At 41.0% G+C, this 18,402-nt stretch overlaps 2 protein-coding genes across 2 annotated transcripts in view; both read right to left on the minus strand.

Moving 5' to 3' along the window:
• The window catches only part of hip1 (huntingtin interacting protein 1), a 78,656-nt gene that overhangs the window by 58,503 nt on the left and 1,751 nt on the right, over positions 1–18,402 (minus strand). The gene's annotated exons all lie outside the window — the stretch shown is intronic.
• On the minus strand, positions 7,864–10,463 carry fzd9b (frizzled class receptor 9b). Its single transcript, XM_033977090.2, has one exon. It carries the CDS (start codon positions 10,062–10,064, stop codon positions 8,292–8,294), a length of 1,773 nt encoding a protein of 590 aa, XP_033832981.1. The 5' UTR covers positions 10,065–10,463; the 3' UTR covers positions 7,864–8,291.

Raw genomic sequence — 18,402 nt, forward strand, 5'->3', positions numbered from 1 at the left:
AGGATAAATATCTAAGTGGCAGTTTTTTCTGTAAGAGAATCTGCACCCTCTGTCGTTTTGTCGGATTAGCCGGGGTAAGGAAAACACAGGGATCGTGTTCTGTGCGTTTCCCACTCACGGCCCATTCAGCATAAACAGCCCGAGTGCTTGGCCTCCTTCACATCCGCCTCCTATGCTCTTACAGTGCTCCTTCAGCGCTCCCCTGCCTCCATGTTCGCTGCAGCCTCCCATTTGTTTGAGTAGTAGAGCCGCAGAACAGTGTTTGGTTGTGTTTTGTGTCACACTGGGCGTTTGATTATACCAGTGTTACACGGTGCGCCTGTGCATGAGGAGAAAGGCGGGAGACACTAATCCCTCTCTGCTTTGTCCTCCACTGCACTGACGAGGCCTTTGCAGGACACTTCACACAGCCACTCCACAGGAATTCATGTAAACGCCACTCACAGGGTCTCCTGGGGGTGAATATACACATTCAAAACTATAAGGAGCACTGCAAGCGCTGATGTGACCTTGCACAAATGTGACAACCATATTACATCAGTCATTAACTAAAACTGAAGTGAGGGTTACTGGAGGAACCAATCAAAAGAATGCCCCGGTATTGGCATCAGTAACCATAGAATACTCCTTAATTCCCCTCAACACTATTAAACTTTGATCAAACTGACAATGCATTGTGGGGAACAACAAAGTTTGTGAGAAATCACAAGATAATCCCTGGCTGCTGTGCAAGTTAAAGTAATCTTTTGAATTAAAGCACTAAACAATTTAATATCAGAATAGGATATATTCTTTGTCATCAGATTGTAGGTATAACTTAGCAAACAGTTTACCTTAGTTAATGAACTGTAAATTTTTAAATGTAGTATTTAGGCCAGACTTAAATGACATGACTGTAATGTAGTTTCTAGTAGTTGTGTAATGATATTACACAGTCCGATACAGATGCTGACAACCATTTAGTTTAGAACTCTAATTACTGCCCTCAAAAATGAATGAACATGGCATTAGTGGCTGGGGCAGTTTTTAGCAATAAAAAGTGGCAGGGACATTTGCCCAGTGTCTGCACACAAATTGCAGCCATAATTTTATTCCACACATTTTGTGTAAAAACTATTAAACACATTAGTGAGACACAGTTGCGCTGATATGTTCCATGGTTCTGATGAACGAGCCATGTGGTTTCCCACAAACACAGACCTTGTGCCATAAATACTCTCCATATGTGTATTAATCCACAGCTGAAAATAGTCTGCAACAAGTACACCGCTTATTTCTATTTGAAAACATCAGCTAAAAACAGCTCAGCTTGGTTGTTTAAGGAAAGGATTATGTGTTAAACTGAATGAAAGTAAATTGATTTTGTTATGTCCTGTAGTGCTGAGCTCAGGGCTGAAGGCCACACACAGCAAAGGAAGTCGTAAAGCTGTCTGAGTTAGAGGAGGATGCATGATGATTTGACTTTCCATAGGATTTACCAAGCACTTTTTGAAAATGAATGACAGACCAGGCATATAAACTGTAGAATATGAGGTTTTAGCCCAATGTTTGTGAATGAGACATCCTTTACTCATCAGTAACTGATGCTTCCTTCAGGCTAAGTTGGCTGAACTCGGCTGGAGACCGGAGCACCTGGCTCAGTTGGGTTCTGGTTTGGGGCTACGTGTCGGCTCCACTAATGGGCACTTACATCGTCTGAATGCCATGTTCCACTTAATGAGGCTTTACTCTGGGCTGTAAACAAGCCCAGATGCAACCCCAAAACACACACAGGAAATGTTTCATGACCATAACAACACTGGACCCAGCCAGCTCATGTATGATGGGGTGTGAACAGGAAGGCTGATCCATGCAGGTTTTCTGCCCCTGGCTCCCCACTGCTTATTATCCTGAGGGCTACATGCGGTCCTGCTGCCCCAGCTCTTACTCTGCACGCCAAATCCTCTCTGCCCGCCAAGATCACCACAGACCGCGGCCTCGCTCCTTTTCCACAGCCTTTAGTTACAGTATGTACACAAACCACAGTTTATTCAGCACTGCGTTGGACCTGGCATGTCAGCTTTGACAGGAGGAACAATGTCTGCCTCCAGTCTATCTCTCGTGCAAGTTATATTTTAGTTCCAGGGGGTTATAGACCTGAACAAAAGGTCCTGTGTTTAAGACAGTGTGGTCTTAGCTGGTTTCTTTTACTTCACATACTGGCCAATTTGCAGTGATCAGCCTGCACCAACAGTGCTGGCCGGAAACAGGTCTTAATTGATGATAGGAAAATCTGGGCCAAATATGTTTGATCTGCCCCCAACTGTCTGTCTTATTTTACCCACAAAACACAAACAACCCTGGACAGCTTCACTAGCCCCTTACATAAGGGGCAACACACTCAAATGAAACTTCCTTCAGGACTCAGCAGTACCTGGAACAAATAACAAGACCAGAAATGAGTTTCCATTGCTGATACAATCCCCCCCACACACTGAATATTTGAACCAATCACAGCGTCCCATTAATTACCTCCTACGAATCCTCCAAACAAACCATAGGCTGCTACACAAAGGCCTTTTATACCCCTATGGTCTGGTCAAGAAAATTAAATCACCCCCCTCAACCAAGGCACACCATTAATCAGTGCAATGGCTGTTTTAAATGAGTGAGACAGGCTAAACCCTCGGATTCTTAGGCTCCAGTCTTTTCTGAAGAGATTGACTGTAATCCAAACCATATTGAAGTATAGGGCAGTTTATCGATCCACCAAGATACACACTTAGTTAGTATGGTTTCCTTTTTGTGCATGACCTTTCTAAAATACTGTCACTTTTGAAAATCTCTCAAAGGATTTAGTCATTATGTGCAGGTATCAGGTGTGTTAAGTATGTGAAGGTATCAGAGCCAGTGGTTTGCTGAGCACACCTAATCTACAAACTTCATGAATCAAAACAGTTCGATATGAGAGCACCGCCAAGTCGAAAGGAATCAGAGGAAGACAAGAACAAACTTCAAAACTCAAAATCAAAGAGTGTGAAATACAAGGGAGAATAGCAGATCCGTACCGTGCTGGAGGCAGAGATGGGAGGGGGCGTGGGTGTGTGTGGTGGGGGGCTTCTCTCTGAACATAGAGCCGAGGGGTGAGCCTTTGATGGCGGAGCGTGACATGAGCGCATTTAGGATTGGGGTGCAGCAGCAGTGGCACTGTCATAGTGCAGAGACCTGCCAGCGATAGAGTCCAAAATTCAAGTTGCACTGGACTAGTTAGTTACCAGATTAAATGTTTCAGTTCAAGCCTGTCTTTTCTTTCATATCAAACTTTATCTGTTGCAGCAACTAATTGATGTGTCATTTTGATGTCACTTGTCAGTAGCTACTTTTTTCAATCTGTCATGCATGATGAAGGTGGTGTCACACCAAAGTGACATCATCAAGCATTTCTGCTTAGAGAAATACTTTGTGTGAAGTCAAGTGAAGATAAAACAAATGAACGAATCCTCTGACAAAATACTTTTGCCAGAAATGTTTAAAGTTGCTTTTATTAAAAGCTTGGTCAAATAATTATAATACAACAGTATAGTTTGCTATGCTTATGATAATTTATAGCTTAAAACCTTAGATAATATTATTTTCTTGGCACACTAAAGTACTTTCTGGCCATTGTAAATGTTTAAGTTTTGTTTCACAGTAGTTCCACTGTCCACATGAGCAGGCTACTTTTAAGCATGTCCAGTCTGACCTGGAGGAGGGCTGAGGCTGGTCTCAGTGCTGAGCTTAGACTCCCACATCCTGTCATTCCTCGCCCTTTTCTTTTAGACTGTTTCCAAAAGCAGTCCTAGCATGGCTTTGCGTTCTTTGTTGATGCTGTTTTCACATTTTTTTCATCCTTTGTAACTCCTGCTCCCTCTCGTTTTCTCCGGGGAGAGACTCTTTGGTACAAGAGATTAGAGCGGCTGCTGCCTAGCAACTGAATAAAAATGGCAGCTACAAAAGGGGCGCTCTCACTCTCCAACGTCTGACCTACATAATCCCGAGCCTCTGATCGTGCAACATAACAACATGATGAAAGGCCTGCTGTGATTTAACCCTCAAACAAATACTTGCCATCACTGACCCTCTCGCTCAAAGGCCCATCTTGCCCGCTGCTGAACACCAAAGAGTGACTTCTGAAATCTTGACGTGCCTAATTAGAAAGGAAGAAGAGGCTCTGCGTCTGAACACTATTGGAAATGAGCTGAATGTATTTGAGGAGATGGCAGCGGAGTGGCAAAGGAGATTAGCCGTGATCACAGCAATGGTGTTGGCTTCAGAGAGCGCTCAGCGGAACCTCCCTCTGTTCAGCGATTCATCTCGGCTTCAGCCACGGGCAGACACAGCGCAAGAATGAGTACAGAGGCATGAAGAGCTTTACTTCCCTGTCTTCTGCTTATTGATCAAAGAACATGAAAAAGCACTGAGAAAAAGATACTGTAAAAAACTGAAACTTCCCTAAAACCTTCGTCCCCCTGTATAGCTAACAACTCAGCTCAGACTTGCTCATTATATTGATCATTCCAGTCAATCTCTTACTTGAATGCTTGTGTTTGCACCTGTGTTTTTATGCTACACCTGCTCCTACTCATAGACCCAACAAAACTCATTCTTAGTACACAATAAATGCTATTTAAAACAATCTGGAAACACATTTCTAATAACACTAATCTAATCTAATTTCTGAAGGGAGGTAGTTACCTCAGCATAGTTTGTCTTTGCCACTATTGTTTAGTTTTGTCCATCAGCCACATCACTCAAAAAGTTATTTCAGAACATTGGTAAAGGGCAAGTACCAAGATTACATTTTCATAGATTACAAATAATTTTGTTAGCATTATTACTGTCAGCCTGTTATTATTTCAGTTACCTTGTAGATCAGACTCATCTCAGGCTTTGTTGACTGTGTTTGAAAATCAGTCCAGGGCTGGCGCATGTTTCCCCACAGAATCTTTTATATTTTATGCATGAACAACCGTTTTTAGTTTTATTGCATTTTAATTTGAGGTTTAAAGTTGGATAAAAAGCTAATGTTGTATTTATGTTATTGCACAATTAAAGTTGGTTTTAATTCACTAGAGCATTCCACATTCTTCTTTTAGATTTTGGACCACATCAAAAGTAGTGCACTTCCTTTTTTATAATTTTTTTTTACCTTTTTCGGGTCATATTGTGTCATCTGTGCTAACGGATGGGATGGCGTTGGCATATTTGTGTCTGATCGGAGTCCGGTTGCAGATAGTGGCTGGCTGTGTGAACTCCAGTGCTCTCTGACTGGCGCATTTTCATGGAAAGCATCTCTTTAGGGGCTTGCAGGTTTTCAATGCGCTCATTTACACATCAAAACAGCACAGGAAAGGGATAGTGCTCGGAGCAGGGGGGCACGGCACTGCAGAAGGAGGGAGGGAGAACGGTCCAATGAAGGATGCTTTATTTTACTTTTTTTCCCTCCAGGGTGGGCAAGAGGGTCCACGAGGGCGCATTGATGCCATAATGATTGGCTTTAATCAGACCCATGACCAGATGGAGGGATTTCTCATCCACAGACAAAACCATGGAGTCAGCAGCTAATGTTGGATAACAGCTGACGCCTTTTTACAATAAATAACCCCTGTAAATCCAGTGCAAATAGACTTGTACTGCTTGTTTTAGACTCGACAAAAAAACTACAAGATGTGCTATGGACACAGAAGAAGGATCTACAGTCTTGCTTTGGCTCAAAAACTTGCTGCTGCACAGTCTGACCCTCATTGACTCATCGTACCCTCAAAGCCAGTGAAGAAAAAAACAGCCAAACTGAATTTTTCAGCTGTGACCAAACTTACTTATTCCTGAAATGTTGACATAGTTGAGCCTTGGGGTGGGGTAAGGGCATGCAGTAAGTTGGCTGATGATTGGATGGCAAGTCTCCAGCTCTTTCGACCTCAGGTGTATGCGGAAGGTGTTCTCTGGCGCCAAGGGAACCACAACTCAAACAACCTTTGCTTTTGGAACCAAACTCCTTTTTTAATGCAATCTGAACTTGTGTTTGATGCCTTTATTATAACAGAGGGGATATAAATAGCTGACACTGGCCTTGAAATCTAGGGTCAAAATCCGTGACTGGTTTAACATGGTATTCCTCTTGACCTCTGAAGCTTATAACAGCCCATCCCAATCACAAAAGTGGAAAGTTATAAAAAAAAATTTTTTTCGAGTTCCTGTGAGAATGGAAAGGAAAAGACAAACGTGCCCTGTGTCCTTAACCCTGTGCTGCTGCCTCTTTCTATCTAATCAGTGTAGCTTAGCGCAGGTGGAGCAGGCTGCTTTGTGTCTCACGCAGCCAGTGCTTGGCCTCTGTGGTTCATGTCACTGGAGTGTGAACTGGGGAGGCAGCACGTGCCCCTTTTCAGGCGTCCATGAACTGGAACATGTGGCTAAAACACCACCAGCCAAGGGTCTGGCTGCATGGAGCATGCTCCAACAAAAACACTGCAGTTTTTTTCCTGCTAAAATATGATCTGGACGGTGTCAGAGTCCAGGACTCGCAGTGCTCGCCTGCCAAGCCATGGACAATGTCTACAATGGCTGAGTAATGAAAACACAAAAAATGGGAGGGAGGATGTTGGTAGTTAATTCACACTGTGTTCTAAAGAAGGAGGGAATAACTAATTTGAGTTAACTGAGGCATTGCATGAGTCCACATCACAGCGTAGTGGAAGTACAGCTGTTTTCCTCCAGAGATACAGTATCCGTATAAGCCTTCATTAATTTGTTCTTTTTGGAAGTGTTGTAAATTGACATGTAAATGGACATTAACTATGGAAGTCATCTGTAGTGTGCACACACCCACTTTGCACGTCCCTGGACACGGGCTGTCTTGAGCTCATGATCATCATCACACTCTTTCCATACTGTCACCCAAGCCAGCTCCATGTGTGACACTGCAGCTCACTATTACACAGGCTAAGTAATAATAAACCGTCACCTCCATGGACTGTCAAACACTCTCATTTCCACTGTGTCCTGCTGCAAAATGACTTGCAGTGTGTGGCAGCAGTTTACGTTGGCACTTCAGTGGTAAAAGTCCTGTAATGTAAAAGCTATTTATTTTCACTCATTTATGGTCCATCTGAGTATACGGTGAGTCTGGTGCATCATAAAAACTAAAATGCTGGCTGCTAGGTTGAAAGTAGATTATTTATTTAATGAAAAATAATTCTATGCATAGCTTTCTCTCTGAATCATCAAGAATGTTATACTAATGGCACATGGTTTCCACATTTACAATGCACACTTTGTTTTTGATTGTAATGAAATTCAAATATAAACAGCCAAATTAAAGCATCCACTTGTATCACTGATTTACTTATAATGAAAACCCCCAGCTCCCTCAAACATAAAAGCCAGACCAGAACTAAATGTGAATAGTTTTTAGTTTAGCTTAGTTTTAATCCTCTCCTCTATGAATTACCCGCCTGGAGTGCCTGAGCTGCACTCAAAGCTGTCAGTGAAACCATGCAATAGGGTTGAAATCCACTTCAGATTTGTCCTCTTACATCAAAGTGCAGAGTGTTTGCACAGGGATCAAATGGAGCAGCAAGAGGGGCAACAACACTGTTGCTGGGGCACGGATTAAAACATTCATTAATTAAATATATTCCTCTGCAAACTGCCTCTGCATTTTAAAGATGGTGATGCAAACATGAATACTGCTGCGCTTTGTCACTCGATTCATCAGCAATTCTCTTTGAGGATTATTGTTGGTGACGCCTCTGGGAAAGAGCATACTGCATGAATGCTTACCCAAATGTTAAAAATAAAGCATCCTTTGTGACAAATATAAATCACAAATAAAACACAACAATAATAAACATTAAATCCACAATTTATTATCTGTCTAAATACAAGAACCATGTTCTTATAAAAGGCACTTTTTCCTTGACCTTTAAACTTCAATAAATGCATCTAAACATAGTAAAGGCGAACTTAAATTAAATATATTTACAATAAATAACACATTTATACATATTTTTACAATTAATCATGCCTCCAATTATATCTCCCTTTATAAAAGAATATTTCTTTTTTGCTACACTGGGCATGTCTACTGCACAAAACCACATGGAACAGAAAATATGCATAACAATACTGAACACTGATGCAAAAAATACTGTAATAGCTTCTCATAGTAATGCCTATTTGTCCATGGCTGCAGCAGAATAACAGTTTAATTCACCAAGTCTTTGATTTTGTCCCTTCACAGAGCAGCGTGTACCTGAATGCTATCCCTGCATCACTCAGACATGTGTGGGGTTGTCCGAGTGCAACTCAGTCTTAGCCATGTGCAGGACCACAGCAGGAGACTTGTAGTGGCACTGTGTGCTGCTACAGCTCACACTGTTGCAAGGCTTTCTGTTACTAGTCCTGTCTGTCAGCTTCCTGCTGCACAGGCCCTGCCAGGTCTGCAGGGTCTTGGAGCTCCAGACCCACACTCCGCTGGTGATGCCCACCACCAGTGACATGAAGATCTTAAGCATGAACACTGCCACTGTGGGTACTGAGCTTTGCAGTGAGCAGTCACTGTGATGGCTGTTAAAAGAGCCACACTTCATTTGAAGCCCCCGGAGTTTCCAGTAGTCCATATTGAGCCTTTCATAGAAGTAGCAAACTATCACGCACGTGGCTGGCACAGTGTACAGGATGGAGTAGATGCCAATTTTCACCATGAGCTTCTCAAGCTTCTCTGTGTTGGTGCCCTCTGTTTTCATCACTTTGCGAATATGGAACAGAGCTACAAAGCCTGTGAGGATAAAGGAGGTTCCAATGACCAGGTAACAGGACAGAGGTATAAGGACAAAGCCTGTCAATGCCCCAGAGTCCATGCTGCCCACATAGCACAGTCCTGTGAGCTCATCTCCTGCTACCTTCCTCATAGTGAGGATAATGATGGTCTTCAGTGCAGGGATGCCCCACGCTGCCATGTGGAAGTAGTTGCTGTGAGCTTCTATAGCCTCATGACCCCACTTTTTCCCCGCTGCCAAAAACCAGGTGAGGGTTAAGATCACCCACCAGATCGAGGAGGCCATGCCAAAGTAGTACAAGATGAGGAAGACAATAGTGCACCCTGTGGACTCCAGCCCTTCCTGGATGATGTAGAGCTCTCCATGTTCTCGGTCACAGGCTATATTTTCAGCACCAGCCACAGAGCGGATTATAAAAGCCACTGAGTAGACATTGTAGCACATAGAGAGGAAGATAATGGGCCGCTCTGGGTACTGGAAGCGGTGCGGCTCCAAAAGGAAAGTCAGGACAGTGAATGCTGTGGAGACAAAACAGAGAATGGACCACACTGTCATCCAAATGAACGCAAAGTCCTTGTCCTGCCTGGACCAGAAAACATCCACAGCAGGGGAGCATCGGGGGGCACAGGACTGACTCTTCTCAACAAACTGGAACTTGTCTGGATTTTCGCAGGAGCCCATGCTGCCTGGAGAGCGATTAGTGTTGGTGCCAGATTGCCGGGGGCGAGGTGGCACAGGAAGCATGCCCTCGCCTTTCTTGCCCTCCACCACTCTGGTCTCATTCTCTGGCGCTTCCATGCACAGCGCGTTAGGATCGTTCCTGGTGGGCAACTTGGAGCAGTCCAGCGAATCCGGCCAGGTGTAGCTGAACTTCTTCATGATGGGGGCGCATCTCTCCCGCGCCTGCTCGCACATGGGTCTGCAGGCGGGGATGGAGGTTGACACTTTGTCCGTGCACATGGGGGCGTACAGGGAGCAGAGGAAAAAGCGGAGATGCACGTCGCAGCCATAAGCCACAAGAGGGGCAAACTCATTTAGCTTAATTGCAGCTTCTTTCTGGTCATCGTGGTCCATGAAGTTTGGCATGCGGGTAAGATTGTAGCCGATCCCCTGGCACATGGGGATCACGATGGGTTCGCACTTTGCTGGTCTGTCTCGCTCCAAGTCGTAGGAGCCAATCTCAAAAGTGGAGCAAGAAATCACCAGCGAACACCACAGAAACACGACCACCTTTAGAGGACAACCATCCAGGCCCATTGTTGTAGTCATAAAACGAGTCACTGTCTATTTAAAATCAACATGAAAGAGTCACTAACACGGGGTCGCTTACACCAAGAGCCCCGCTTTCCCCATTGCGATGGCAGCTCCAGACGTCACTTCAGTAGGCTCCGTTCAAAACACCAGAAGCTCAACAGTCCGATATATTTAGTTTGAAATAAAACAATTATTCCAACAACAGTTAAGGTCCGCACGAAGATACTCAAAAACTTCGACTGGGAATAAAGTTGAAAAATAAAAACAGTTCAGTCGAGTAAAGAGCAAATCGTCCAAGCCGCGCGCCAAAGTTAGGAAACCACGTAAGGTGCGTAAAGACGATTGTTGCGGTTCCAAAGTACGTGTAGCTGAAATATTGGCTGTCTGTCTATCCCGCTCTTTGCTGTCTGCGTTCAGGCTCGACACTGAAGTTTGAGAGCAGCTCAGTGGGACTTCAGTCGCAGAGAGAGAGAGAGAGAGGGAGACAGAGCGAGAGGGGAGCGAGGGGTGGGCTCCGTGACGCGCACATTTTCCCCACTCACGAATCACTTGGAAAAATGCACAGAGGACCGCTGCTTATTGACGGTCCAAATGCAATATAATGCTGTTTGAATGCAGTTATTGATTGTGTGGCCTATTGTCCTAGCGTTAGCCTATAAATCATTATAATTTGTAAGGTAGAATATACACTTTATTATGCATGCACGTGTTTTACTATGAATATTCAAACTTAGATTAACGATTAGTTGTCTTCATATTTTTAGGGGCCTGTATCCATATATACTGACATGTTTGATTATAATTATCTTAGACAACTGACCTATGGTGGAATAGACTAAAAACAACTCTAACCTAAATGCTACAATTAGATCAACCAATCTGTCCCAAACAACAGTCAGCAACATCTATATAAAGCCATTATTGTTTCCTAAACACATTGTGAGTTCTTGGGAACAAATTGTTTAACACATTTCCTTTCCCTCCTGCCAACCAAAGTTAAACAGAGCCGTTTATTTTTCTCCTGTCTCATTGTAAAAATAACCCACAGTTTGAGTAAAATGATAGTCCCAGTGGCATTGTACTGTTGTACTGCTGAGTCATAATTACTCTGTCATCATTAGTGCTGATGTTTAGAGAATTATTATTGAGCCCAACTGAGCTGACTCTTAACTCTGACCTGAAGCAATGCGCTCCTGTAGCTCCTGTGGTAGAAAGAAGGGCATAACAAGTCAACCAGTTGGTGTTTATTATAACATTGTAATGGTACTTATTGTTATGATACTTTTTTTCTAGCCCTAACCTTTGCCCCTTTTTCTGCAGGTTGAATCGTTCTTTGAGGGTTCATCTTGAAGAAAAGAATCAGCCACAAAGCCCTCACTTTGATGGTAAGGTCCTTGCTTTGAGTCACACACAGGCAAACAGTGCATATATTAAGAGATTATTTGAATGAGTTGGACTAAATAAGTGAAAGCGATGCACAGAATTACATCTAACATGCAGAAAATGAATACTGAAGTGAGTGTGCAGAGCATGGAGCCATTGTTTCCATCTAGTGGCTAAATGAGGAGAGCATGCGGCCCCACAGCTGTTGTCTTGAGCATTTGATCTTTTGTCAAACAGGGCAGGAACTCGAGGATTCTGGCCTCTCGCCCTGTAGAACTGCATTGGCTGTCAACTGCATACTATCTCTATTAACCCCTGTGTTTAAACTCTGTCTGCTCAGAGCAGTTTTGCACTTGTCTCCTCTGTGAATGGCTGTGTTGTCTCCACATGAACCAGTGCCAACATACTACAGAGAAGTATGCAGAACACAAGCTGCATCCTAGATTTGACCACTCAATTATACAGAGCATGTCCAAAGAGATTTAGATAAAAAGATGAATACCACCCAGTCAGATAAATGTCCACATGTAGCCAGTTGTCAGGTGAGATTAGCAAAAACAAAGAGCTTTCTGCACATCATTTGGAGCACTAAAGATTAATGCCCTGAACTTTTCTTCAGTTACACACAAATAGTAATTTATAACACTAAATGGCCATGTGACAAATATGTACACAGTTGAGTTGAATTTCTGTTGCCTATGTTATGTCTGTGATTAGTAAAAAGTCTTGGTTCTGTATTGCCATAGTAAGTTGTAATAGCAAGGGGATATTTGTGCCAAACTTTCCAGCTAGGTTAAGTCATTAAATATAAATGCTAATGCCCATGAAGCGTTTCTTTTTTTTTTTTTTTTCATATAAATTAAGTGTGAAACTGTTGCTTCTGAATGAGCTTCATCATAAGTGTTTGAACTTAAACAAGAAAATCTTTTCTTCTTATGCCTTCTGGCTTCAATCTGAGGTAGAGGGAGTTAAGTGCACACAGTTATCAGATCTTGAAACAAGTAAAAAAAAAACTTGATTGAATGTAGTGAAATTCCAGACGATGGTATCTTATTGTACGTCATCACCACCAAGTCTTGAATCAGAAATGTGTTTGATTGAGTTCCATTTTTACTCCGCAGCTTGGCACTTAAACGTATTTTACCTCACACGTCAAAGACTAAGGGTCATTGGAGAGAGCAAGTGAGAGTGTGCCCTTAGAAGGCCTTCCATTACCATCACAGAGATACTGTATCTCTCTGCAAGGTAAGACGCTCACATCAGGATGCATTAGTGTCCAAACCACTCCGAGTAAAAGTGCGAGTGCAGTGTTTCTGTTGGAACGCTTTGCGCTGAATTACCTCTGTGCTTGGATATACGAGGGCGAAAGTGGCAAACCATGCTAATTATTTACATTAGACTTTATCCCATTTGGACATTGTGGTAATTCCATATACTGTTCTGTGCATTCCTCAGGCCACGTCTACCACAAATCAATATCATTATGTTGCTTATTAGTTCAGGAGACTCGAGGTCTGACCGCACCACCGCTCTTTATCACCCTTCACTACAATACAAGCCTATTGTGCTCCCCTAGTGTGTTTTTATTACATCTAATTATACTATTTTATTCTTGACCTTAACTGCGAACGGTGAAAGAGTAGGAATATTTGCAACCAAATGTTTGATTTTGCTGGCTGAGAGGTGATTTGTATAGAGAGGGTCAGTGCTGTTTATTTTGCAATTGAATAGGGAGAGTGGTTGTGTGCTATTTATTGCTGCCTTATAGTTTTTTTTCATTCACAATACCACCATATGCCAAGCTTTTGTAATAACTAGCCTCCTTGAAGAACCCCCTGCATCTTTTATTTCACGCATTTGTCAAGCAGTTCATGGAGTGTGGGCCTTGTAATTACAACCTCTTACTTATTGGTTATCAAATATCAGGCACAGAGCTATAAACATCTCGGTGAGAACAATGGGAGTGCCTTGCCACCGCGCGGCGTGACATTACAATGGGAACGGCGCGGGCTGTCTCAGATTGTTATGAGTGTAACTGGAGATAGCTCACACTTAAAGCACTACATCTGGACCAGTGTACCCTCACTGACAGCGAACAGAATGGCGAATTGTCAAGGCTTGGATCATGTAATTATGTCTTTGTTCAGCGGTGTGTAATTCACAGAGTGCTGGCAGATGCGAGAGGCCACAGGTAGAAGTTAGACGCACTTTCTTGTTTTTAATGACAACTCCAGAGTTATGATGTGTATTTAAGTAGCATACCTCGCTGCTTTCCAAATCCACATTTTGAAAATATTATTTGCTTTAATGAGAGCACCACTCATTTTTGCTGTTATGTAATTTTTTATAGTGCTATTAGGTGACAGAGTGAATGGGGCCGATTCATCACAGGGGCCCATCTGTGTTCCTCATCCACCTCTGTTTTGGAACAATGTCCTTTACGGCTTATGGCAGGTAACAATGGCATGGCACCAGTTTCCTCAAGTGTCTGCTTAGTGCTTACTAAACCACCAGATCTACAGGGATCTACCAGATCTACTATTAGAACTTACTCATTAAAGGTAGGCCTACAGTTACAGGTTTTTGCTGTTTGACTGCATATTATAGGTTTATATTTGGAGTATTTTGAACTAGAGTAAAACCTATTATTTATTTTATTTGGTTGGATAAATGCATGCTTTTTTGATTATTATTTTTTATATAGATGATCTCTAAACACATTGGATTGCATGGGCTAACTTCCATCCATTGTCTCACATTTGCTCTCACAAACACAGTCTCATTCATACACCAGTGTACTTCAACAGTAGAGGCTGCGGTGCGTTAAGTGTCTTGCCCAAGAACACAACAAGAGTATTCATTGGTCTGAGCGGGAATGCTCTTAACACTGAGCCACTGCTTCCCCACTACAGCACCCGGTATTGCACTGTGTGTCAGTGCCTCAGCAGTGAGTCAGTTTGAGAACACATTTTTGACTTGGATACACGATTGTTTGTGTTGAACAATAACAGTCATTTCTCGTACCGCCAAGTTCGAGAAATGTCAAACTACATGAGGTAGCCCACTGTAGTGTGAAGAACATATTGTTTATAATCTTTTGGCACAACAGGCCTGTTTGACATTTGCAAAGTAAACAGTAACAAACTGTATCTGAAACAGAACAGAGATAAATATAATTGCAGTGTTAATAAAAACAACTATGTCCTTATAAGTTTAACTCTGTTTTGAAAAGTAGAGAAGTTAATGTCAATAGAAAATGCAGATTTTGTTATCATAATTTTTCCACAAAACAATCATAAAGTATATGTCAATAATTATAACAATTATACTTATAGAATATTTAATATTGATTGATAACTTTATATATATATATATATATATATATATATATATATATATATATATATATATATATATATATATATATATATATATATAGATAGATAGATAGATAGATAGATAGATAGATAGATAGATAGATAGATAGATAGATAGATAGATAGATAGATAGATAGATAGATAGATAGATAGATAGATAGAGATTTAGCATACCTGCCACTGCTTTGATAAAGGTTAAGCCTTGGTACACTTGGTGCACTTGCTACATTGGGTACATTTGGTACACTTGATATACTTGGTAGACTTAGTATACCTGCTACACTTGGTACACTTGGTGCACTTGGTACACTTGGTAAACTTGGTGCACTTGGCAGCTGGCATCCTCTTACTGTATTCGGCTCCAGCCCAACTGTCATCGTTATTGAAATAGCTCAAAATGGTTCCTGTGGGAATCAGAACCATGACGTCTGCAAATGACATATGACATGTTTCCAAGTTACAGAGCGTGGTAAATTATGTCTCATGTTATTTACTTTTAAAACTGTTACAAGTACATGGATTAATGTAATTTTCAAGATATCCTTATTTGTAAATGCAGCCCTGTATTTTAGCTCCAGGATGTTTACCTGAACTCCTAGCGTCCATAAAGGTGAAATGTCAACACACTCAACTTGTTCAGCTGTCCATATAAAGTCCATGCACATCCTGGATTTTTAATTACCCCAGCGAGCGTACACTGTGGTAGTATTAACAAATTACGCAGAGTGCTCAGTAAATCCTCCATGTACTTTCCACTTTTCCACCATAAACTACTGAATAGTTACAGTGTGTTTAAAAAGTCTGATGATATGTGTCTGTGTTTATGTTAGGGGAAAAGCGACTAGCACGGGTTTGGATGAGTAAAATGTCTCTGCTTTGTTTTTGAAGGCTGGAGTTTCGAGGCACACTTGCGTCCACTCTCACATGTCCTTGGGGAGCAATGCAGTTGAAAGCAATACCACTATAGGCGTAGTGGAAAGGACCGGGGGTGTTTTGAATAGCCCAGAGAAAGACAGAACAGGTTTTATGGACAGGGATTGGATGTTAATTACATTGTCTGTGTCAATAGTTTATATTTTCCAAATGTAAGGGCCATATTTTGATCATTCCAGCCTCACGGCTCCAACATATACCACAAAACGCACCATCAACTTTATGTTTGCAACAAGTTCTTGATTATGAAGATATCCAGGAGTGTATCAAGATTATGAACTTACTCGATAATCGTGATTATTCAGCTCACCAAATCATAAGAACCACATAAAGATAATAATCGTGACAATTTCAAAAGCAAAAATAAGACTTTTTAAATTGAAACTTTAGTCCAAAAAAGTACACGCAAATGTAAATTACTTTTTACTTGGGCTGTTTATGTCACATTAACTTTAAACGTTAGTGGATTACTTTCGGAATAGTAATGAATTAGAGCTGGGGTCACCAACCTTTTTGAAACTTAGAGCAACTTCATGGGCACTGAGTCATACGAAGGACTAGCAGTTTGATACACTCCTCTGGGTAACACTTTAAAATACGGTCCGGGACTTACGGTGGTAGTTAGTAGATACTTGACTGGTAGTTACGGTGGTACTTACAGTGGTAGTTTGTGGTACTTACAGTGGTACCTATAGTGGTACTTACAGTGGTACTTACAGTGGTACTTACAGTGGTACTTACAGTGGTACTTACAGTGGTAGTTTGTGGTACTTATAGTGGTACTTACAGTGGTACTTACAGTGGTACTTACAGTGGTACTTATAGTGGTACCAGAAGTGATACTTAGACTAATAACTACTGGTACTAGTACTGGTACTTACTGCAAAATCATATGAAGTGAATGGTATTAAAGAATATGGTGTTATTAGGCATATGAATCTTTGATTTCATTATACGTTCATAGAAAATACACAAGACAAAACACTGTGAAAACACAAACACTTTATTATGACAAATTTCACATTAATACGACAATCAGATTTAAAAGAAATTTCCAATAATGACAATAACAAATAAATGACACGTTTTAAATGAACATGACAGTGATACATACTGTAAAATATCAATACTTTAACTGCTATTTTAAAGCGAGACATTATGGTACTTGCACTATTAATTACTGGTACTTACTGTAGTTTATACTGGTAATTACTAGTACTTTCCGTGGTACTTACTGCTGTATGTACTGGTAATTACCATAATAGTTACTATGGTAATTACCAGTACATACAGCAGTAAGTACCACGGAAAGTACTAGTAATACTATTTATACTGGTAATTACTAGTACTTTCCGTGGTACTTACTGCTGTATGTACTAGTAATTACCATAATAGTTACTATGGTAATTACCAGTACATACAGCAGTAAGTACCACGGAAAGTACTAGTAATACTATTTATACTGGTAATTACTAGTACTTTCCGTGGTACTTACTGCTGTATGTACTGGTAATTACCATAGTAACTATTATGGTAATTACCAGTACATACAGCAGTAAGTACCACGGAAAGTACTAGTAATTACCAGTATAAACTACAGTAAGTACCAGTAATTAATAGTGCAAGTACCATAATGTCTCGCTTTAAAATAGCAGTTAAAGTATTGATATTTTACAGTATGTATCACTGTCATGTTCATTTAAAACGTGTCATTTATTTGTTATTGTCATTATTGGAAATTTCTTTTAAATCTGATTGTCGTATTAATGTGAAATTTGTCATAATAAAGTGTTTGTGTTTTCACAGTGTTTTGTCTTGTGTATTTTCTATGAACGTATAATGAAATCAAAGATTCATATGCCTAATAACACCATATTCTTTAATACCATTCACTTCATATGATTTTGCAGTAAGTACCAGTACTAGTACCAGTAGTTATTAGTCTAAGTATCACTTCTGGTACCACTATAAGTACCACTGTAAGTACCACTGTAAGTACCACTATAAGTACCACAAACTACCACTGTAAGTACCACTGTAAGTACCACTGTAAGTACCACTATAGGTACCACTGTAAGTACCACAAACTACCACTGTAAGTACCACCGTAACTACCAGTCAAGTATCTACTAACTACCACCGTAAGTACTGGTAAGTCCCGGACCGTATTTTAAAGTGTTACCCTCCTCTGAAATAACAAATTTGCTCAGTTTGCCTTTAGTTATACATTATTAATACTGATTAATGATAATGATCTACATGAAGGCACTGATCATGTTAATGATTTCTCACAATTATCAACAATGACAGCAAGGTGAGAAACAGATATCAATATTCAGCACTTTAACTTTATTAATCTTAGTAATTGCTAAATTTTCAGATGATCACTTACATCACTACATCTCATAGAAAAAGTGTCCCATTTTCACCAGCCACTGACAAACTTTTTTAACAAAACATAAACTTTGTTTCACCATGTTTCAAAAAGTTATCAATTATGTAATGTTAAAGAAAAATCAACTTAAATATTTTAAAATAAATCTCGGTTACTTTTTGTGACTTTGGTCTCATGAAAAAAGACTTTTGCTTACCCAAAGCTGCCTTTAGCTCATGGGCTTTTTCTGCCTGTAGTGCGCATCCTGGTGGGTAGTTAGCATGG

The sequence above is a fragment of the Periophthalmus magnuspinnatus genome, chromosome 13 (assembly GCF_009829125.3).
Source record: "Periophthalmus magnuspinnatus isolate fPerMag1 chromosome 13, fPerMag1.2.pri, whole genome shotgun sequence".
NCBI lineage: Eukaryota > Metazoa > Chordata > Actinopteri > Gobiiformes > Gobiidae > Periophthalmus > Periophthalmus magnuspinnatus.